Source organism: Poecilia mexicana, unplaced genomic scaffold, assembly GCF_051168715.1.
Source record: "Poecilia mexicana isolate PSO_F unplaced genomic scaffold, ASM5116871v1 scaffold_13, whole genome shotgun sequence".
NCBI lineage: Eukaryota > Metazoa > Chordata > Actinopteri > Cyprinodontiformes > Poeciliidae > Poecilia > Poecilia mexicana.
This window is the reverse complement of record NW_028263382.1, coordinates 8,307,546-8,329,584: the sequence shown is the minus strand read 5'-3', so window position 1 is coordinate 8,329,584 and position 22,039 is coordinate 8,307,546. Positions and strand designations below refer to the sequence as shown.

The window sequence follows — 22,039 nt, the reverse complement described above, 5'->3', positions numbered from 1 at the left end:
GTCACCGATTGTGCAAGTTCTCCCACTGAAAAAGATGAGAGGCCAGTAATTGACATCATAGGTGGACCTGAACTATGAGACAAAATGAGAAAAAATATTCAGAAAATCACATTGTGTGATTTGCAAATACACCCTTATTTTCAAATAAATTCTTTACATCTATTTGCAAAAAAGGGTGGAAAGTAAGTGAACAATAATTATTTATTTAAATAATTTATTTCCAAATAAATTCTTTAAATAAATACTTAATTTCCACCCTTATTTGCAAATAAGTATTATTAAACTATTTATACTATTTTTAATTATATTAACGGGGTAATACCGCCATCTACTGGTAGTTTTGGTGGAAAAAAGTACTTATTTTCCACCAAAACTACCAGATATTCGGGAAGATAGGGATATGGATTTATGATGCATTGAACGAGATTAAAATCCACATTTTACACCTTTTCATGCTTCCATTTGGGTCTCAGCTGCTTCTAAAAACAACTCAATCATTTTCTTTTCGTTTTCTCCTTACAACAGGCTCCAGATAATATGGCAATAAAAGTCAGAGTGACATAAATCCACAAATAACTTATAGTTATGTGATCAATTTAATAAAACTGGAAACGTATGTCTCATATAAATAATGAAACATTCTAAAGTTCTTCACTTATTACTCAATGAAATAATTAAATTGGTGAATGTAGTTAAAATTTGAATCATATAGTAAAATATTTTATCAATATTATTGCTTCCTGCATTGAAAAGCAGTTTCTTGTGCAAATATCCTACTTTACTTGAAATAAGACATAACTAACTTACTAGTAACTTTTCAACAAGCTAGAAGAGCTTGTTTTAAGTCAAAATGTCTTATTGAAGAAAAATGGCAGATTTTTTCACTTTGAACATGGCTGGCAGATTATTATAAGTGAAATAATCTGCTAGTACTTATTTCTCTGCAAAGTTACTTATGAGTTAGCTTCGTCTTATGTCAGTAAAGAAATAACAGATGTCCAAACTACTTATTTACCACATAAATCCAAACTAAAAATTATTTCCAGTTTAACTTATTTAAAATGTCAAATGCCTCCATTTCAGATATTTAATCATTTCTAATTTTTAGCACCTTGGCACACTTCCATATGCGTTTATTTTTACAATTCACGTGTCAATTCAGTTTATTAATATAGCAGCAATTCAATTGTTTAAATTCAGCCATTACCAATGATCCCATTTAATTCAGTCAAGTTCAGTTCACTTTTGAAATTGGTTTAATTTTTTTATTAATTTAAACTCAGACTGTATTGAGTAAAGTAAAAACTGACTTTACATTCCCTCCAATAACAGAAATGCATACATAAATGAGACTTGAGGATTCTTTGATCTTATATTTATTTTTGTACAAAAGAAAAATCTGCTTACAAATTACTAAAGTTTATATAGAACAAGAAATATTCATTTAGTTTTAATCTGGAGAAGATGATGCATCAAAGCAAACTCCCCTCAGCTGGTCCACGTCTGCTTCCATCTGCATCTGAAAAATATAAAATAAAAATTCATGTTCAGCATTTAAGTTTCTACAGTTCTGATGCGCCAGAGTCCCTGCATGTTTGCAGGCATCATGTCCCCAGTGAGTCTCCTACAAAATGCTGCTAGAGGCTCACTGGGATGGTTTTTAATTTCTGGTCAACTCCACAGCAAGTCAGGAACATCGGATCCTGAAAGCCTTGGTATATGACCAAACTGGACAGAATGTAACCAAACATGCAGCTTCAGAAACTCACCTGTGACACAGAATCCCTGTTTAAACTTCACTTTACAACATCCATGCTTCAGCTGAACCCTGGGGGAAAAAGAATCGAATATCTGAACAATCTTATCCTAAATATTAAAAGAAGGCATACATTAGGGATGCAAACAATTGTCGATCAATGGTTCATTAAAATGAGTTTAAATCGATTAACTAATAACGTCCGCTTAGTTATTCTTTCAGTGTTGTAGTTTGGCCGTCATCCAGCAGAGGGCGCCGCTGGTCATCCTCAAAGCGGAGCCGACCGTTAAAAAAACAGCAACAAAAATGGCGGCGGGCAAATTCCAGAGTGGAGAAAGGTGACGGTCCGAACAGAGTCCGTTATGCCATGTAAAATGCACTTTATGCGGTTCTGTTAGAAATATAAACACTCGACAAACTCCTCAAGTTTCACCTTAATATCGCTCATTCAGATACGTGGCATCAAATTCTCATTCTCAAAAGCTACTGATGTGCTAGTACGGAGTTTAATAATGTGAGAAAAGCCACAATGTTCCGTTTATTCAGTCAATATTTCACACAGTTGACAAAATGTTGAAATGTAATGATTTATTTTTAAGGAAATCCTTAATTTTATTGAAAGACTTTATGCAAGAGAAAAAGGGCCTCCATCTATGAATCAGTCAATTAAAATCATCTTTAGTCAGGAGTTTGGTTGTTCCAGCCACTATTCCAGGACTCCCAACATGGGGAGCTGGGAGACCAACGATGCCTGATGCTGATTTTTTCTTGCACTGCTATTTAAACAAACCAGCTGATGAAACAACTGGCTGCAGACACCGCAGTGCTGCTTAATACTTAAAAACACAGACATTAAAAAAAACTTACAGAAAAGCTGGATCTCATCAGATGATGCTCAGCCCCAAGAGCTAAACAGGAATGAAAATAAAAACAAAAAATTAAACATATTGGCATAAAAGGCCATTGCAAGGGAGTAGCACATTTCCACAAAAAAAAAAAAAAAAAAAAAAAAAAGACATTTTAACAAGTTTTTTCCAAGAACATTTAAGATATTCTCAAAATTACTGTCACAAATTTTCAATTTTTGGAGCTCAAATTGTATTTTTTTTCTGGAAAATTATTCAGCTCCAAAAGTCAGAAATTAAAAAAAAAATTTAAAAAAAGGGAAAAAAAAGGTGAGATCAATCTGAAATTTTCTTTAAAATTAAAATTTCTGAATTTGATCAATCCATTTTTCAAAAAGAAACATCAAACTTGATTATTCTCAAAACTTTTATTCTTGAAATGTGATTTTTCCAAACTCATAAGTGTTCAATTTCTTAAGTCTCAACATTTGAAGATTTTAATCAAATATTTTGACTGAATGCAAGAATTTTCCAGGAAAAATAAAAAAATTCTGAACTCCAAAATTTCAGAATTTGTAAGAAACTCCCCCTGAATTTTGAATATCCAAGAAATTTTATAGGAAAAGGATTGGAGATTATTCTTGAAACTTCAGAGCTTTTAGCTGGAAATGTAATTTTTAAAAATCTACAATAACTAATCTGCCGTTGGGGCGATGAGCTTGTTTCAGCTGAAATACCAGGACTCCACACACAGGCAGCATGAAGACCAACGATGCCAGAAGCTGAGTTTCTTTAGCACTGACCTTTGAACTAACCAGCTGATGCAGCAGCTGGCTGCAGATACCACGCAGTGCTTTTTCCATAACAAACGTTTTCCAGCCCTACTTACCAAATCATCCCACCGCCATCTTGCATTCTGACGCCGTCTGGGTCATTTCTGCCACACCTGTGACCTGAAACACACGTCTCTGTTAAATCTGGCCGATAATCCGTCTTTCTGAAGCTTGTCCTCATGTTGTTGTCCTGCAGTTGTATCCCATAATGCTCACAGCAGAACACCTGGGTAAAGCGAAACCACAGATTTCCTCTTTGAGGCATTTCCAACGACGTGGCCCTACATGAAGGGCCCGTCGGGATAGACCTCAGAGACGCCAAGACCTAAAAACGAACGTTTTTATTTTACACGAAGCGCCGCATCAGAAGAAAAACTGTAAAATTCAAAACAATTTTTCTGAAGTTTTTCTTCTGGCTGAACGGGTTTTTTTTTTACCAAGTCGGTATCGGGTTGGTAAAAAATCATGTTCTGGAATAATGTATCAACTAACAGGAAGTCATTGGACAGATTGCTGAATCAGGTGGTTTATAAGCAAAAAAACACTGACGATCAAAAATAAACATCGATCCAAATTCAGGCTGAAGACACATTTTTGGATCATCTTCAGGATTTTGAGGCGTCAAATTGAACAGCCTGGATAATCTAAGTAGTGGGCCGATTATAAGCGAAATGACGTTAATCTTCATTTTGAGTAATTTTTCACTCACCTCATTAAAGATGGCCGACAGATGAACCTGCAGGAAGCAGAGCGAATATTGATGAGAACGCAGAGCGGTAAACGCCACGTCTAGTTTTCAGTGCTGCAGGTTCAGTCGGGCTGATTTCACTCAGGCTTCAGAGCAGTTGAACATTTTACGCCATTCATCATCACTTGGAAAATTCATCCACTGCATACAAGCAGGACTTACCCAGCTGGCTTATGCATTAGATTACATCTAAGAGCTTCGAGGTTGATGGGTTAAGGGTTAAAGGTCATCCCAGCACCTGTGGAAGAGAGGAAACTTTAGTTTCTTTCAGTCATTTAAGTCGAACAGGCAGGTTAAAGGTCAGAGGTGTTAGTTCTCATAAGTAACGCTGCTGCAGATGATTGACAGCAGCGGGTTGCAAGAGAAAAGGTTGCTCTGCGCACTGTGTGAGCCTCACAGCCCACCGTACAGGACCAGAGCTCACACCCTGCTGCAAACCCACTGGATACAGAGTCAAACACTAAACATGATCAGAACCAGAACAACGATCTGATCCAGGAGTGTCCAAACTAAAAACCAACATCTATATTTAAAGGCCAAATTTGATCCATTTTGATCAGTTTGAAAGGATTTTTTATATTTATGACTGGAAGTGAACCTGATAAACACATTTTTACTTTTTATGAGAAAACTTATTGTTGATTTTGCAGATTTAACCTTTGACCTACCAGATGCCGCAGTCGGTGACTGGGAGGTTCACTGGCATGATGGTCCAGCTCTGAACTTTTACCTTCAGGGGAAAAAAAACAAAAACACATCAAGTCAGTGAATGTCAATCATAATTTGTGTATATTATGTTGCAAGAAAAGTGGGACTTTCCAACATCTTTATATGGTCAAACTACAGCTGGGTGATTTGCCTTCAAGATACATTTCAGATTTGTTTTTTATTCCAAATATGATTTTATTCCATTTCCTCCTTATTCTAAAGAAGAAATTACAAAAGCTAGGAAATATTTTCAAAATGTGGATTATTTCACTCATCCTTTCTGCGGGTTGTACAGGCAAAACTGAGAATTTCTGTTTTACTATAAGAATATTAGTAGAATAAAGACAAAACTTTACTAGAATGTCTTAAAAACGAGGGAAAAAAGTAATTTTAATGAGAAAAATAGATCTGGATAATGAATTGTTATTTTTAGCGTTGGAGTTTTCATAAAATTACTTCAGTCTCTTGATATTACGACTGCATTGTTGTAACATTATGACTCCAGTAATTAAAAATTATCCCTTTATTTTGTCGTAGAGTTGACCTGAATTCAAAGTCCAAATAAATAGAAGCTATAAAATTGTCAAATTTAATTTAACCGATAAAAATCGATTTGATCGCCCAGTCCTAAATTAAGCTTTATTGAATTACTGCAGGTTTAAGTGTGCCAGGCCTCATTGTCACCATTCTGCCACCAGAACTGCAGAGATGAAAGCAAAACCTGACTTTCTCTCTCCACTGCTGCTCTGGGATCAGTCCACTGAGCTGGAGAATCCCAGATAAATAAGAGCTAACAGTGGTCAATCCATCTAAAACATTTTAAAAAATATGATATATTCTGCGTGAGTAACCGATTTAATTAGTTTAGCCTACAAGACTGCAGGTAATTTGACAATCTGATTTGCAATTGTTTTAGATTGATTGTAAGTTGCTAAATTATTTCTCCAACTCTTACAACTATTTAGCGTGAGACTAATCTAACGTTCGTTGTCGATAATTTACTTTAAAGTCCCTTAAAATGTTGCTAAAACTACCGCGTATATTTGAAATCGCAAGATCCGGGTTCGATTCCCAGCCGGGCCACGTGTTATCGGAAAAAAAACGAAATAAAATAACCGCATAAGTATGGCGATAACTACAGCTAATGCCAAACATTTAACATTATTCGTAAACATACCACTCTACGAGTCATTTTACGAATTAAGTCCCTCAAAACAAGCCCAACATCAGACAAACTCGGGCTAGCTTAAAGCTATATAGCAGCTAACTAGCACGCTATTGCTAAGTACGAGAATTCAAAGCGGGAAAACAAACATGCCTCCAACACAGTTCAGCCGTTTATCAAACCTGCATGCCGTTAAAGCAGCGGGTGCAAATCTGTCTGTGTGAGGTCTGCTAAATCTGGATTAAAAAGTAGATTAATACTCACTCATTGCTCGTACTTTGACCAAAACTTTCGCAGGTCAGCGGACGAAGAAAAGAGAACCTCGCGATGTGCGACAGGAGTATTTAAAGGCCGCGTTACGTCAGTTCAAGCCGCTTTTCGGCAACAACATAATAGGAGGAGTTCCCAGTCCTCTTGGTAAACAAAACCGATCTTTATTTCTAGGAAGTTTGATTTCTTTACGGGGGTTGTCGTGCAGAATCTTGACTGGGTAAAAATGCAGTCTCTTCCACACAAATTCATAATCACTAATAACATTAAAGACGTTTATCTTAAATATATTCACAGAGATTACCCAACCAAATATTTTCTTCAAATATAAAATTGATGCACATATGTCCTCTTCTTTCTGTAAATTTCTTTGCTCACAGAAAATTTATAAAAGACTCTTCTATCAATCTGATTTCGTTTCGAGCAAAGTTTTAAAGTGTTAAAACATTTTTGATGTTAAATTGTAACTCGATTCAATCTCAAATTCAAACAATAAAAACTATAACAATTAGAAGTGCCTGTAGTGCTTACAATCTAACTTTTAATTCACATTTTTGCTTTTCTTTTTTCTTCTTATATTGTTTTGACCTTTTTTGTTCTCATGTCCTGTTATATAAAACCTTTTCAAATACTGCTTCGACGTATAAATACGACGTTTTAATTTATTACTATTTCGAAACGTTTCGAAATAATAATCATGATAATAATTGCTGTTATTTTGTCTGTGAAAAAAATCTGAATAGGAATAATAACGACGATTGATTGGAAAATAAAATTTGTGTACACTGCCATCTGGTGGTCATATTAAATAATGACAAGTGGTTCAACTTCCGCTCTGAACTTTCAAAAATGTCCGGGAACAAACAATTACAGACTTAAATAAATGTCAACACACGGGTTTCGTAATTAGTATTATAATTTCATGATACTAATGATGTTAAAAGCATCGCATTTGAAGTTAAAAGAGCAGTTTTTTGAAGGAAAAAAAACGATGACGTCATTTAGCTGCGACAAACATCGTCTCCACCGTGAAGGCGGCATGATGGAAGTCTCTCCTTCTTCAACTGTTTCTCTCAGAGAGTTCGGGTGTGAACAAACCTTACTGTCCCGTCCTGATGGATCGGCGTCCTTCGTTCAGGGTAACTAATTAGTTAAAAAAGATTTTCCCCGTTCAGCTTCAAAAACAGGCAAAATGGTCGACAGATTATTGAACTGTTACTATTCATGCTTTTGTTAACAACGCATAACTCTGCGGTAAATGATCAGATTATGGACAAATCTCACTTTCTCTCTTCAAGATGCCTTCACCACTCTTGTTTAAATGTATACAGTAACACTCAATAGTTTTGGAACAATGAAAATAACAGAGGCATTTCATAATTCAAGCAAATTCTTTAACAAATGCCTCAAATTTGGGTTATGAACATTTCCAGTGGTAACAGTTTCTTATAATCTCTGATACGCTGCAGATTAGTTTCTGGACTGAATCCTAAACTGGGATTATTGAAAGAAGTTGTTTCTAATGGCAGTTTTTAACTCAACTGTCACTACATAAGCTAAAACTACAAAGTTTTACAACATAATTTTTGTGCCATTTCCACAGTGTTTGAGAAAAGTTGTATATTCATAATTTTTTCTTATTTTAATTTTCTTTATTCTGCCTGTTTCTGCAGGAGACACCAGTGTGATGGCGGGAGTCTACGGACCTGCTGAGGTCAAAATCAGCAAGGAAATCTACGACCGGGCAACCCTGGAGGTTCTGGTTCATCCCAAAGTGGGACTGCCGGGTAAGTCAGTCCCAGAAAAAGTACAGACAATTTTTTTAATTAAAAAAAAAAGTCAGTGAATCAGCTGCTTCACACTCATGTTTACTTCTAGGTGTGAGGGAGCGATCACAGGAACAATGTGTGCGGGAAACGTGTGAGGCGTCTCTGCTTTTATCTCTCCATCCTCGCTCGTCGCTCACGCTCATCCTGCAGGTGCTGCACGACGACGGCGCCGTATCCTTCACTGAAAACGGTTCTGTTGGTTTGGAGCGCAGCGGGGAAGCAGCCAGTTACATTTACTGGAGTAACATCTTTCAAAACATTTGTTTTTAGGAGTATCTTTACTACGCTGTACTTTGAGTCATTTTATCATGAAGTATTTCTGCTCTTACTTGAGTAATTTCTTGGGAGCTACTTTTTACTTTTCCTTGAGTAAAAATAAGTGAGTTTTTGGGTTCTCTAACCCTTCTGGCTGACTGGTGCCGTTCCTCATTCCTTACCTAAAAGCTCAGCTCCTGTCCTGCTGTCTGAACGCAGCCTGCATGGCCCTGATGGACGCCGGCTTGTCTATGAGTTGTCTGTTTTGTGGAGTGACCTGCGCCATCAGCGCAGACGGTGAAATCATCACAGACCCGACTGCAGCACAGGAAAAGGTAAATCTGAAGCTCAAAAAAGCAATAAAAAAATAAATCAAACTCAGATTATTCATGGCCTGGAGAGGAGCTGGATTTCTCGTACTTTTACTTCTTTAAGCTTCTCATAAATAAAAAAGCTGGAGGCAGCGTTTAAAACACTTCTCCTGCAAAACAGCTTTGTAAATAGAGCTGCAACTTACAATTATTTTAGTAACAGATTATTCTAGTGATTATTGGATTAAAAAAATCGACACATTCTGAAGATTTTTAATTTAGCCTTTTATACAATATTAGATATACCTTAAAAGATGCAAATAAGTAATTCAGTTCATTTGTTAAACAAGAAAATAAACATGTTATTGCCTAAAACACAACAGTACTTGACTGAACGCTTGATCATTTGTAGCAAAGGATGAACCTGCTGTTAAAACAAAACAGTGTATATATAATATATATATTCTTTCTGTAACTTATCTTTTCTTTAGTCTGTAAACTCCAGTTAATGATTAATCGATTGTTAAATTAGTTCACGATTAATACAATAATCGATTAATCGTTTATTGTAAAGTTGCTGGTTCTGTACATGTTTGTCTGCAGAAGTCAAAACTCGTCATGTTTTTAAAATTCTCTTCAGGAAAGTCGAGCTTTGATGACCTTCGCCATCGACAGCAAAGAGCGCAGAGTGATGATGTCATCAACCAAAGGCTCGTTCTCGGTTCATGAGGTTGGTCATTTTCTTCGTTTCTGACCCGTCTGTTGCCCGTCTGATGGTTCTGATTGGACTTTCCGTCTTCCACAGCTGCAGCAGTGCGTAGCCGTCAGTCAGAAAGCATCAGAGAAGATCTTCCAGTTCTACAGAGACTCCGTCAGACGCCGATACTCCAAGAACCTTTGACCCAATCTGTTTTTTAAAAAAAAAAACATTTGTTTATATATATAAAGATTGTGATGTAACAGAATATTTACCAACTCTGTGCTGTCTTCCTTTAGCTCAGGTGCATAGACAGGCGCACTGTCTGAGTAAATGGGCAGGAAATAAGTAGAGGAATGGCCGATCTTAGTTCTGTGCATTTATTCACTGATGTTCCACTTAAATATTCACAGTTATTTCACACATGTAAGCAGAACCAGTCCAAGGATTTATGAGGCCTGCAAGCACAGGCTGAATGGTTGAATGGTTGGCCCACTGTCCACCACCCCATCATCTGTAAGCTTAAATATTTGTGGAGTTTAAACAATTTAAATGGGGACAAGTATAAAATCAGGTTGTTTTTTTTTTTTTCAAAATCTGAAAAACTAGACAAGCAGAAGATGAGGACGTATGGAGTATCAGGGGGTCACAATATTAAATATACCATGCAGATCTTTGGTCAATGAATTAAATGCATCATAAAATTAATAAATATATAGTCAAATTAAGTAATTTACCATGAATAAGTCTTTTAAAGAACTTTTAGTTTAAAATACGTAGTTATTTCATGGCTCCTACGTGAGCCCGTCGTCATGGAAACCCTGACTCCCGGGCTCCCCCTGGTGGTGACAGTGGGCTTTGCAAACAGCCTAAAAAGAAAAAAAGCAACTGAAACCATATGAATTTATCGACTCCCTTTCACTCTTATTGTAATAGAAGAAGTGACACAAAATGAGTAAAACCCTGAGCCGTGGCAGCTGCTCCGTCAAACTGATGCATTTATTTCTTTGTTATAAGACACGAAAACATCAAAGGGTTGGTCGGTTTTTGTTTTTTAGTAGATGTGTGGAGACAAACGGCGATTCGGGTCGGTTGGAGTCGATGCCGTGTGCAGAACGTCAGTGGAGCTGAGGGTAAGACTCACAGTGTGGTGACAACATTAACAGTCTTAATAAACTAAAACAACAGAAAAAGAGTGTTATGATGCTTTCAGGTCAGCTCTGGACTCTATAAAAACTGTACAGCAAAATAGAAAATTTTGGCTTTTCCCTCAGTCTTTTTTTTTTTTTTTTGTACTACATTTTGTAGCACTCCACACAGTTCTGCAACAATTTGGTACCAGTGATTTAAGTATTTGATAAAGGGTTTTACTTTCTGGTGCCTGTTACTAGCATCAGTGAGAAAATTATCACCACCATTTAAAAACTACAAAACTACAACAGCGTATTTGGGCCATTGAAGATAAAAGGAGTACATTTTCACCAAAAAAAAAAATCCATATGAAATGTAGAGAGTAATCAGAAAATTTTGAGAAAACTTGGAAAATATTTGGAGTTTAAGATTAATATTTTTTTTATTTAGAAACTCAGAAATGTCCAGGTTTTTCTAGAAAATTTGTAAATTTTTAAAATTTGTGACTTTTCAAACTCATGAAATTACTACGTTTTTTTCTAGAAAATTTCTGATTATTCTCAAAATGTGTTTTTCCAAGCAAAGTTTAGAGTTTTTATAGAAAATTTGTAAATGGTAATTTTTTCTAGCAAATTTGCAACTTTTCAAACTTAGAATTTGATTTCTTTTCCAGAAAATTTCTGAGATTATTCTTAAAATGTGAGTTTTTCTAGCAAATTTGCAACCTTTTTCAAACTCGGAAATCTCCATGTTTTTTCTAGAAAATTTGGGAATGCAAATTTTTTTCTAGCAAATTAGTGACTATGCAAATTTCAGTTTTTTTCTAGAAAATTTCTGAGTTTATTCTCAATGTATGGGTTTTTTTCTAGGTAATTTTCAAAATCTGAAAATTTGCGAATTTTTTTCTAGCAAATTTACAACTTTTTAAACTCAGAAATTTCTGGTTTTGTACAAGCAAATTTTTCATTTTTCAAATACAGAGATTTTCCTGTTCTTTTAAGTGAATTTGAGTTTTTTGTCTGTAATTTATTCCTGTTTTTATTACCATCTATAATTATCCTGACACACCTTTGTATAAAACAGCATTTGGGAAGCAGATGTAAATATTACAAAGCAAAAATACTAATCACAAAGATATTAACAAACCTAATTAACAGCCCTGAGAAATAATCACATTTTTGCAGCATCACATTGAACCAGTTTAAAACAACAGATGGATTTCAGAGCTTCATTTAGATCATTTCAATTCAGTTTTTTCTCATTATTTTAAGGTTGATGAGTTTACGACACCAGTTGTTCTAAACAAGCTGGTATATTCATTTCAGTTCAGTTTTACAAATGCGTTATTAACCTCAAAGGTAAATTAAAAGTTGTAGCTCAAATTATACAAGTTTCTTCAAAGCGTTGCTGTTGATTTCTGTGGGTAGGAAGGATCTCCTGTAGCAGTCTGTATCACACCATTAATGACATTAATGCTAAGCTAGTCGTTTCAGAAAACCACATTTTAAATGTTTTAAAATGTTGTCTTTGGTTTTTGGCTCTTTTTTCAATCCTGTGGCATAAAAGTTTCACTCATCAGTATTTGTTAGCTTCTGTTTGTAAACACGTCAAAAACTAAAAACTAGACAAAAATATGTGGTAAAGTTTTGATTTGATCCATTTTACCGATTCTGATAAATTCTAATTTCTGTATTTTTTACTAACCAAACTTCACTGGTACCATCCTATTGCAGAGATGTGATGTGAAATGCTTCCTTTATTTTATTGGGATATTTTCTTTAAATGACTATACTTAAACCAATATGGTCAGAGATTTTTTTTTTTTTTAGGGTTTATCAAAGTTTTTCTTTCCAGAACTTTGGACCCAATAACAAAACAGATAAAGCTATGAACATGTTTGTAAAACACAAAAGTGCCATGCAGACAATGACTCGTCACATTAGCTTTTTTTTTCTTACCTTATTGTTTTTTACATCCAAACATGTGCACTGCTGTTAGTTTTTATGATTTCAGCCTGACAAAACCATTTCCCTGTGTATTTTAGTCCTTTTTTAGCAGGAAAAAATATATGTGAATTTACATTTTAGGAAGATTTTCTTCACAGTCGGGTCACTTTGATATTTTTGGCACTTTTCCTCCCAGCAGCACTTTCTTCACTCCAACTTCCAGATGTGTTTCAAAATATCCGCACTTCATATCTTGATGTCATTTTGTTTCATATATAATGGCACTCTGTTTTTATCATCATAAAGATAAAACTTGGCTTCAAAACACAGCAAAAGGCAGTCCTTTCTGCAGGTAAACAACAGGTGAAATCAGGGTGGGATGTTGAGGAAGAAACTTCGCTTCGGCAGGCGCTGGATGTGGAAAGTCCAGCTGGATTCGCCTCCAACTCTGATAAATTCGCAAACTTTGACTCTTCCTGATGTCTACCATCATCCATTCACATTGCGGAAAATTCTGCATTTACTTAAAGGGGACCCATTATGCAAAATTTTGGGTTTCAAATGCTTCTAAATAAAAACAGCCAAAGTGCTTAAAAAACAAACAAAAAAAATCACTGTACTGCATTTTTTTGGCAATAAGTTCATGCTTTCTGGTGTCTGGAAAATGAGCCGTTTCAATAACTTACAGATTTTTAAATCACAATAAAAGGAAACTGCGCTGTAGGCAAGCAACTCTAGCCCAGCCCGTTACCGAGCAACACCAGACCAGCCCAGCCCCGTTACTTAGCAACGCCAGCCCAGCCCCGTTACCTAGCAACGCCAGCCCAGCCCCGTTACCTAGCAACGCCAACGGAACTTTCAGTTAACTGATTTTACCAGGAGCCGCTGTGATTTCTAACAGCTCAAACAACAAAAACTGGATTTATGTCCTTGTTTGTCCATAGAATGTGGTGACATTAATAATAATCAAACAGGATGAAATAGTTCATAAAGCATTGGACCTGTAGTTTGTTAGATTTTAACAAACTACAGGTCATACAGCGGTAATAATGTAAAACTACATTATTGACCATTACAAAAGAGAAATTTGCTCAATACGCTCTTGGATCTTGACAAAAACCAAAGTGTTTCCAGATTTTTATCCAGGGACAGTACATATTATACATCAGCAACTTTCTCAGCTTTAATTTAAGCCATATTTTATAGAAATTAGATAAGAAATAAGGGCAATAGATACAACTATTTTTGTGACAGATTCCTGCTCATCCCACAATTGAAGCAGTATGGCTTTATGGACATGACTCAATGTGTATTAATGGCGCCTGAACGTTGACTTCACTAGCTTCAGCGGCTAACAGGAAATGTCCAATCCAGAAATATATATCTATGGCTTTACCGCTGCAAGAGTGTTTTTCTATTGGTTTACCATTCATAAAATACGTTTGTATGAAGTTTAAAGACCATCTGTTTTCAGCCATTTTCACGTGCGAGTGTAAACGTTGAGTTTAGTGGGCGTGGCTAAATAAACCATTTATTTGGATTTAAAGTGACAGAGGCCCTAAAACAGCTCATTCTGAACGGCGCTCAACACGAGTATTTTTGGCAAATTCCCATTATCTAAGAATGATTTTGTGCTAAAAAGTTTAATGAAAATGTTTTGTATTGCCCTTAGACCAGGGGTGTCCAAAGTATGGCTGGCAGGCCATTTGTGGCCCTTGAAATGATTTTGATTGGCCCCCTGGCCACAGTTCAATAACGATAAAAATTTGGCCAACAAAATATAAAACAACTGTTGAAGACAAAAATGTATAAATTCTCCCCTTTTTTTTAACAAAGCAACAATCTGTAGCCTTTTTTATGTTTTGGGTTTTTAAGGTTTTCATAAAAAAAATACTTTTTATTGATCAGTTAAACTAAATAAAAAGAAAAATCACAATAAACTCATTTTTGTAGTTTAAATTTGCCAGTTTTGGACACCCAATACTAACCTGTTCTAGGAAGCACAATAGGTCACCTTTAAATTCAATTTAAGCTCCACATGTGATGACAAGCGTGACACAAACTTTTCAACCTCAGTGAGAAAGACGAGCCTGAATGTCGTCTGGGCTGCATTTCGTCCTGTTCCGGTGAGACGTGGTTAAAATCTTTTCGTTTATTCGTTATTTTGCAGATGATGTGCTGATGTTCATGGAGGGTTTGTGTCTTTGTGTGCGAGCCGCAGCTCTTATGATGGCTTTGCAGACAGGTAGGAGATCAGCGCTGCGATGGCGCAGATGTACGTTATGATGCCAAACACGATGGAGAGCACGGAGAGCCACAGGGCCTGGCGGGACGCCGCGTTGGCGCCCTGAAAATCCCCCTGAGCTGATGCCTTGTTGGTCTGGAAAGCAGAAGACAGTGGGATAAGGATTAGCGGTTCGGGAAAAAAATAAAGTAAAATCAGAGAGAGGGGTATTTGTCCTGCATGGCTTTCCTCCTCCCCTCAGTTCAATCACTTGCTAATCCCACATTATGCTGAATCCCTGAATGATAAGCAGCATTCAGGATTCATCAGGGTTTTCTGTCCTCTCCCTGCAGTCCTTGTCTCTGAGTTTGACCCTGGTTTAGGTAACGCTCCACAACATCGGAAATCCATCCAAGGTTTCTCTCTGTTTCTGATTCAATCTTAAAGAAAATGTTTTTTTTACTGCTGTTGACACTGCAAGGTTTAGTGGATGTTTTACTTTATCTTTTTATTTCTGAAGGGCGACTCTGTTGAAGATGGATGGTGGAGTAATAAGGAAAAGCAAAGAAAAAAATAAATATCAAATTATTAGACTAAACTCATAGTATTACGAGAATATATTTGAAATAATACAAGAGTAAAGTCATAAGATTACCAGAATAAAGTCGTACGAGAATAAAGTCAAAATAATGAAAGAATGAAGCTGGAATAATGCAGCAAAGTCATAATATTACCTGAATAAAGAAAAAAGTTGTATGACAAAAAATCCTCATTTTAAGAGATAAAGGCACAATAAAGTGGAAATAATGCAAGAATAAATTTGTATGAGAATAAAGTTGAAATGAAAGACGAACAAAGTTGTAGTATTACAAAAATACTACAACTTTATTTTATTTATTTATTGTTATCTTTGATATTTTTATGGATTAAATCAGAAATGGAAATAAATCCTAAGCAGCTAAATGTTCTGGTTATTTTTTCTGAAAATGGAGGATGGGAATTAGAAAAAACAAAACAAAGTTAAACAATAAATTCTGATTTCATCGCAGCAAAATAATAATTTTACAGTTTCTTAAACTTTGATATTTGCTCTAATAACATCAGGATGTTGAAGAAAACTGTTCAGGTTTGAGTTCTTACAATGTGTGTTTTTTTTGTTTGTCTCAAAATATATAAAAACTCTTTAACATTTAAACCAGGGGAGTCCAAAGTGTGGCCCGTGGGCCATTTGTTGCACGTCAACTGATTCCTTTGTGGCCTCAACTTTCGTTCACAAATAATACAAATTTGTTCATTAAGCTTTTTATTTTTAATCAGAGTGACATTATTATTATTAACAATTTTCTTACAGTGAAAAATCTTAATTATAACACAAAATATTCATCTTTTTATAAATAAACTTTCATAATAGGTACAACCAACTTAATTAATATGTAATTTATTTATTTAATAGATTGATAAATTAAATTGAAGTTAAATTTATTTAAATTTTAATTTCAAGAAATTCAATAGATTAAATATTTATTGAAATTAATGTTTTATTTAATAAATTAAAATGTAATTTGTTTAATAAATAAAAATTTTAAAGAAATTACATTTTAATTTAGTCATTTATTAAATCTAATATAAAATTATTAGTTAGGGTTAGTTAAATATTAATTTCATATTAATATTTATCTAGTTTATTTAAAATAACATAGATAAATATAACTTGAATTTAATTGATGTAATCTATTAAACTGAATTCAATGAATTAGTTAAAGTAGAATTTAATTTATTACTTTAATTTGTTTATTTTTTCTTGGCCCATGTGACAGAAAGTTAGGACACCACCGATGTAAACATTGGGACTCTCGTGCTGCAGCAGGCCTGCTTCATGTTGGACTGTGTGACTTCAGGCTTGTACCTTCTGAGACAGGTAGAAGGCAGCGATGCCCAGCGGCCAGAAGCAGCAGAGCATGGAGAAAAAGGCCAGACCCAGGTAGTCCTGAGGGATCATCAGGGGAAAGTTTCCGTCGCTGTCCGTATCGCTGAGGTCGTCGATAGACGAGTCCTGGGACCCAAACAGAGAACATTCAGGGGGACTTCAGGTCAGTTTCTGAAGATATTTTTCTCTTTTAGATCCAGATCTGAGCAGCAGGAATGAGGAAACGCCAGGTTTTCATTTTTGAGACAAATAAAAGATTATTTAAAGAAATTTATGTCCATTCTTCAAGTTATTAAATTTGAAAACTCAGTAAAATAATCTGCTTTAACTCTCATGAAAGCAGGAAAAATATTCTGTTTTTATTAATCTCACGTGTTTTTTACAGCAACCGGAAAACCTTGCTTGTGACTTAATGGGGTTACGCTGTGAATGTGCACAAACTCCACTGACTGCAGGCTAACCGTGACTCATACGTCTGCGCACGGCTCCGTATATTCGATCTGACTCCCCCAACCCGACCAGGCTACACTGCTTAGCTCATTTTTTTGCATGAACAAGCTGCACATCAAGCGAATGTCCTTCTGTTTTTAAAGCACATTTCCAATCCCATTAAATGCCTTTTGTTGCTCCTACAAATTAATTATGAAGTCCTGAAATGCAAAAATATGATTTTATTATTTATTCCCAAAGTGTGCCCAACTTTGTGTCTACGCATCTGCATGTTGCTGTCATTGTCCTGTTCATGCTACAGTGATCAAGCTCTAAGCTGCTGCTAATGATTATTGTATTAATTGATTATTCTGATGATTAATCAATTAACTGGACTAAAAAAAATTGACAATCTGTTGATTTTTCTATAACCATTTAAGCTTTTTAAACATTAGAAATGCATTAAAAGATGCAAATAAATAATTAGATTATTTTTTAAATTAACAAAATAGACATTTTACTGCCTAAAATGCAAAAACCTAGCATTCCTTTAGAGAACAGCTGATTATTTGTAGCAAACGATGCATCTGCAGAACATATTTACAGACAAGGAAGGTTTTGTTTTATTAGGTGCAAAATATGTATTTATTCTATATAGTTTTTTGTTAATTACTCCTCAGAGTGTGTTGTTCTTTCAGCAGACTGCCTGTTTTTAAACTTCGATCAATCGTTTCCTTCCTACTATAAATTGTAGTTTCCATCAAACCAATTATGATAAGGTCCAAGGTATTGTTGTTTTTCTTTTTTTCGTTCATTTAATTTGCCTGATGGAGCTTTGTGTTTGTTCTGAACATTAATCCAGGTATTTGCGTTGTTGCCACACACAGCTGGTGCATTTAGGGATTTTCAAGAAGCTGTTCACACATCGCCATCTGCCTGAACGTCCGTCCCACTGTGACGCCTGTGGGGTGTAAATTCCTCATCTGCGGCTAACTCCCGCTGCAGTGGACTGAGTGCAGCGCAGGATTTTACGGCGGAGCTCATGTGCAATGATGAGACTTCAGTTCAAACTGGACAACAATGAGCAGGACAGCAACAAGAGAACTTCAATAGATATGAACAGTTCATGTAATAAATAAAAAGGAGCAAAAAGAAGGATAAGCTTATGATATCTGCCCCCAATTAACATAAAAGTACATTCTGCCCCCAATTAACATAAAAGTACATTAGCTATTCAACTCAGAAGACTATTACAGGCATATTTCAAATGTACAATAAATACACAAAAAACCCACAAAAATCAGCTCAATGACTTGTTTAGATGTAAAAATGAAGAATTATAAAATTGTTTCCAACTCTCCTTCCTCAAGCAGTTTTATTTCTTCTTCTGCTGCTCATTTTCTATTTTCTAAGACTGCAACTAACAATTATTCTGATGATTAATCAGATAAAAAAATATTCTGCAGATTTTTCTATAACAATTTAAGTTTTTCTTAAACATTAGACATACATTACAAGATGCAAATAAATTATTAAATACCTTTTCAAATTAGAAAAGTAGACATTTTACTTCCAAAAAGGCAATGACTCAGCATTCCTGCAGTGAACATGTTATAATTTCTTTAGCAATAATCATCTGCAGAACATATTTAGAGACAACTTTTTTTTTTTTTTTTTTTTTTTGGCAAAATATACACATTTTGTAGTTTTGGCCAATTACTGCTCTGAGTGTGTTGTTCTTTCAGGAAATTGCCTTTTTTAAATCTATAATCTCCAAATAATTAAATCATGATTAATCATTTACTAAATTAGTTTACAATTATTTCAATAATTGAATAATCATGATTAATTTGATTTATCGTTTCAGCCCTGGTGATTTCAGTCGTTAACTGTGATTTTTGTTGCTTTGACTCCTCAAATTCAGATATTTCCAAGTTTTTTCTTGAAAATTTCTGAATTTGGTCTCCAACGTTCTTAATTTTCTGGGAGAAATTTACCTCCCCCCATCTGCAATGGCCCTAGTGCTCCACCACAGCCAAATGTGTATTGCTTCATATTCTCACTTGCTTTCTGTGTTGCTCAGCATCCATGATGACCTCACAATTAATATTTCTCATCAGCTCATTTTGCAGCTTTCAAACATTGCAAAATTCACTACATTTGGTGTTTTTATAAACAGTAAGTTTGTCTCAGTAAAAGTAAAATAGTGCAAATTCACTTTTTTGGACATTTTCTGTATTTATGCCAAATAATCTTAGCTGTGATAACATATTGAATATTATAAATTGCATTTTATTGAAGTGCTTTAAACGATACAAACACGGAGGATAAATATGTTTTTAACAGATTGAGAGAAAACTTAAAGTTTTCTGCAGTTTTCACCTCATCTGGGAATGTAAACTCTAACAGTCCTTAAAATAAGTAACTAATCTAGGAGTGTTCGACACTTTCAACACAAATGGTTTCATAGTTTCCTAAAAAGACTCTACATTTCTGTTTCTGTTGGTACCTGTGCTAAAGCACCAGAGCAGCTTTATATAACGTGGCGTTCTGACAGAAACAGGTGAATTGCTGCCTACCTTGAATGCATTGCTCATATATCTATTTTAGGTTCCTGTTCAGCCGCCAGTAGCTCTACAGAAGGTCTCTTGTTTTCATGTAAAAAATACAGTAAGAAGAGTCAAGAATGCCAAGAGAAATGAGCCGTCTTTCAGCGATTCAGTGAAAAACGAAATATGTATCCTTAAATTCAGTCCGCTTTGCCGGCAAAACATTTATTTCTGTTAGTGACTAAAGTCCTATATTTTATGCTACTGGTTCCTTTATTTCCATATGAACTGAGTCAAAGCTCAATGGTGCTTTTCCACTTTCTTATTTATTTAGTCTCTGAGTTGGGAAATTCTGACTTCCCAGTTGGAAAAATTAAAGATTAAAGACTTTTTAAATCAGAATAAAGTCAGAATTCTTTAATCTCAGAATGCCAACCTTTTCTAGGGGTCTGATCGTTGAAGATTAAAGCCAAAATTCAAACAAAATTGTCAATTTCAGAAAAAAGAATTTTGAGAAAAGTCAGAATCCATAGAAGGAAAAAAGTCTGAATTCTGAGAATTTTTTAAAGTCAAAATTCTGAGAAAAAAGTCAAAATTTTGATTAAGAAAAATTTGAGAAAAAGTCAGAATTCTGAGATTAAAGTTGGAATCTTGAAAAAAATTCAAAATTCTGAGGAAAAAAATTAAGAAAAGATGACAAAATTTTAAGAAAAAAGAATTTTGAGGGAAAAAAGGCCCAAATTCTGAGGTTAAAGTTACAGTTCTGAGATTAACAGTGAGAATCCTGGGGAAAAAAAGTCAAATTTTGAAAACAAAAAAGAACTTTGAGGAAAAAAGTCTAAATTTTGAGAAACAAGTCAGAATTTTCTGAGAAAATACCAAGAATTCTGGGGGAAATGTCAAAATTTTGTGGGGAAAAAAAAATTATTTTCTTTTTTTCCAGTGTCCCTAATTCTTTTCCATTAATTAAGACACTTTTTCTGCTAAATAAAAGTTGCCTGGGGTGTTAGCTACACTCTAAGCTGTACAAGATTTCCTTATCGTAACTATTTTCTTACAGATTTCAGTTAAACTCAGTTTTTTTCTTTCTTACGTCAGAGTCAGGAAGCAGGTCGTCCTCGTCATCCATGCTGTAGGGGGCGCTGTGGAAGTCCTGCGCCTCGGCCAGCAGCTTCCTCTCCAGCGCAGAACCAGGCCGGATGTCCACAAACGTGGTCTCCAGGTACTCCTTGCTGAGCAGGTCCGCTTGGCCCCACAGCGGCCCAGCCGGGTAGAGCGACTCCAGGCTGCGCGGCAGGGCGCAGGCGTCCAGCAGCTCCGGAGGATGGCCGCAGTAGCCTCTCCAGCCCAGCGGAGGATACGCTCGGTCCTCCTCACACTTCACCAGAATGCCCTTAAAAAGACCGACAGGCGCTTGGTTCTGCTGGTTCTGGCCGGACGGCAGCCTGTTGGTAGCGCTTTCTCCCAGCAGGGGGTGCTCCAGCTCGTCTCTGCTCTCCATTAAAGACGAACCGCTCCAGAGGCCGCATCAACAGGCAAACGTAATCTACAAGCCGGCTGGCTCGATGGGCTTATGCAGAGGCAGCTGCTGTGATAATCCACCTTTAATCCTATTCTTTAATTTTTCTCTTGTTTCAGCGCCGGGTCCAGAGGAAAAAAGCACATGCCGAATTTATCCCAGCACCTGAAAGTTGTGTTGGATTATTGGAGAAGCTTTGGTCTCAATTTTTGTTCTCGAACAGCAAAAAGTGACAATAACGGTTATTGATAAATTAGACGCCCTTGTTTCTCTTCAGCTGCAGCAGAAACAGTAAAAAATATTTCCTTGGCTTTGCTTTCTGACACTTCATGAAGACCTAACATCTAGGATTAGTTTTGGGAATAGATTTTAACATTTAGGTGTGAAAGAAATAAGGCTACAGAAGTATAATCCAGGGGTGAACATTGGCTCGATGTTCTTCAGGAAACAAATGTTGTCTGGTTTTGAATTATGGCTTCAGAGTGACAAAAACAACCCAGTTCCTTAAGACTCCATCCAGCTGTCCAACAAAGACGGTGAGGTCTGTGAAGACAAAAACACCACCACAAACATTTAGATTTCACATTTTAACACCAAATGTTGATAGATTCTTATAAAGAAATTAGTTTTACTATGAATCAATTACAACCCAAGTAAGTAACATCACAAATTAACTATCAGTGGTGGGACAATTTTATTATAGTTAACTAAAACTAATGAAATAACAAAACTGAAATTGAGAAAACCCTTAATCTGAAAGTTTGTATCATATTTCTAAGACTTTATCACAACTCAATGAACTTATAACATTTCTGCAGCTAAATTAGTTGAATTAGATTCCTATTCACATTTTGCAACTACGTCACTTCCAGGCGCCATGATGGATGATGGAAGTGA

At 35.6% G+C, this 22,039-nt stretch overlaps 2 protein-coding genes, 2 long non-coding RNA genes and 2 other non-coding genes across 6 annotated transcripts; 2 read left to right on the top strand and 4 right to left on the bottom strand.

The window, feature by feature from the left end:
* Positions 1–1,360: 1,360 nt before the first annotated feature.
* LOC106917826 (uncharacterized) lies at positions 1,361–6,428 on the bottom strand. Its single transcript, XR_001418320.2, has 8 exons — positions 6,320–6,428; positions 4,851–4,912; positions 4,345–4,420; positions 4,144–4,170; positions 3,491–3,554; positions 2,624–2,664; positions 1,770–1,828; positions 1,361–1,519 (listed from the first exon to the last, which is right to left on the bottom strand). It is a non-coding gene; the product is annotated as an uncharacterized LOC106917826 (long non-coding RNA).
* LOC148155740 (small nucleolar RNA SNORA8) lies at positions 3,319–3,456 on the bottom strand. Its single transcript, XR_015765174.1, has one exon. It is a non-coding gene; the product is annotated as a small nucleolar RNA SNORA8 (small nucleolar RNA).
* On the bottom strand, positions 3,618–3,748 carry LOC148155739 (small nucleolar RNA SNORA18). The gene has a single exon (XR_015765173.1). It is a non-coding gene; the product is annotated as a small nucleolar RNA SNORA18 (small nucleolar RNA).
* An 873-nt stretch (positions 6,429–7,301) lies between the features above and the next one.
* exosc5 (exosome component 5) lies at positions 7,302–9,685 on the top strand. The gene is made up of 6 exons (XM_014987351.2): positions 7,302–7,464; positions 7,999–8,112; positions 8,204–8,325; positions 8,604–8,744; positions 9,361–9,450; positions 9,526–9,685. The coding sequence occupies exons 1-6, from the start codon at positions 7,317–7,319 to the stop codon at positions 9,619–9,621; spliced, it is 711 nt and encodes a 236-aa protein (XP_014842837.2). The 5' UTR covers positions 7,302–7,316; the 3' UTR covers positions 9,622–9,685.
* Positions 9,686–10,398: 713 nt separating this feature from the next.
* On the bottom strand, positions 10,399–21,124 carry tmem91 (transmembrane protein 91). Its single transcript, XM_014987470.2, has 3 exons — positions 20,717–21,124; positions 16,625–16,771; positions 10,399–14,874 (listed from the first exon to the last, which is right to left on the bottom strand). Exons 1-3 carry the CDS (start codon positions 21,122–21,124, stop codon positions 14,719–14,721), a joined length of 711 nt encoding a protein of 236 aa, XP_014842956.1. The 3' UTR covers positions 10,399–14,718.
* Positions 21,026–21,453, top strand: LOC148155738 (uncharacterized). Its single transcript, XR_015765043.1, has 2 exons — positions 21,026–21,164; positions 21,262–21,453. It is a non-coding gene; the product is annotated as an uncharacterized LOC148155738 (long non-coding RNA).
* Positions 21,454–22,039: the final 586 nt, after the last annotated feature.

Excerpts from the sequence above, each read along its gene's own strand:
- exosc5 (XM_014987351.2), top strand. The coding sequence starts at position 7,317 with ATGACGTCATTTAGCTGCGACAAACATCGTCTCCACCGTGAAGGCGGC. Across the intron at positions 8,113-8,203 it reads TCCCAAAGTGGGACTGCCGG|GTGTGAGGGAGCGATCACAG; the intron begins GTAAGTCAGTCC and ends GTTTACTTCTAG. Across the intron at positions 8,326-8,603 it reads TGCTGCACGACGACGGCGCC|CTCCTGTCCTGCTGTCTGAA; the intron begins GTATCCTTCACT and ends CTAAAAGCTCAG.
- tmem91 (XM_014987470.2), bottom strand. The coding sequence starts at position 21,124 with ATGGAGAGCAGAGACGAGCTGGAGCACCCCCTGCTGGGAGAAAGCGCT. Across the intron at positions 16,772-20,716 it reads ACCTGCTTCCTGACTCTGAC|GACTCGTCTATCGACGACCT; the intron begins GTAAGAAAGAAA and ends TTTGGGTCCCAG. Across the intron at positions 14,875-16,624 it reads CCTTCTACCTGTCTCAGAAG|ACCAACAAGGCATCAGCTCA; the intron begins GTACAAGCCTGA and ends TCTGCTTTCCAG.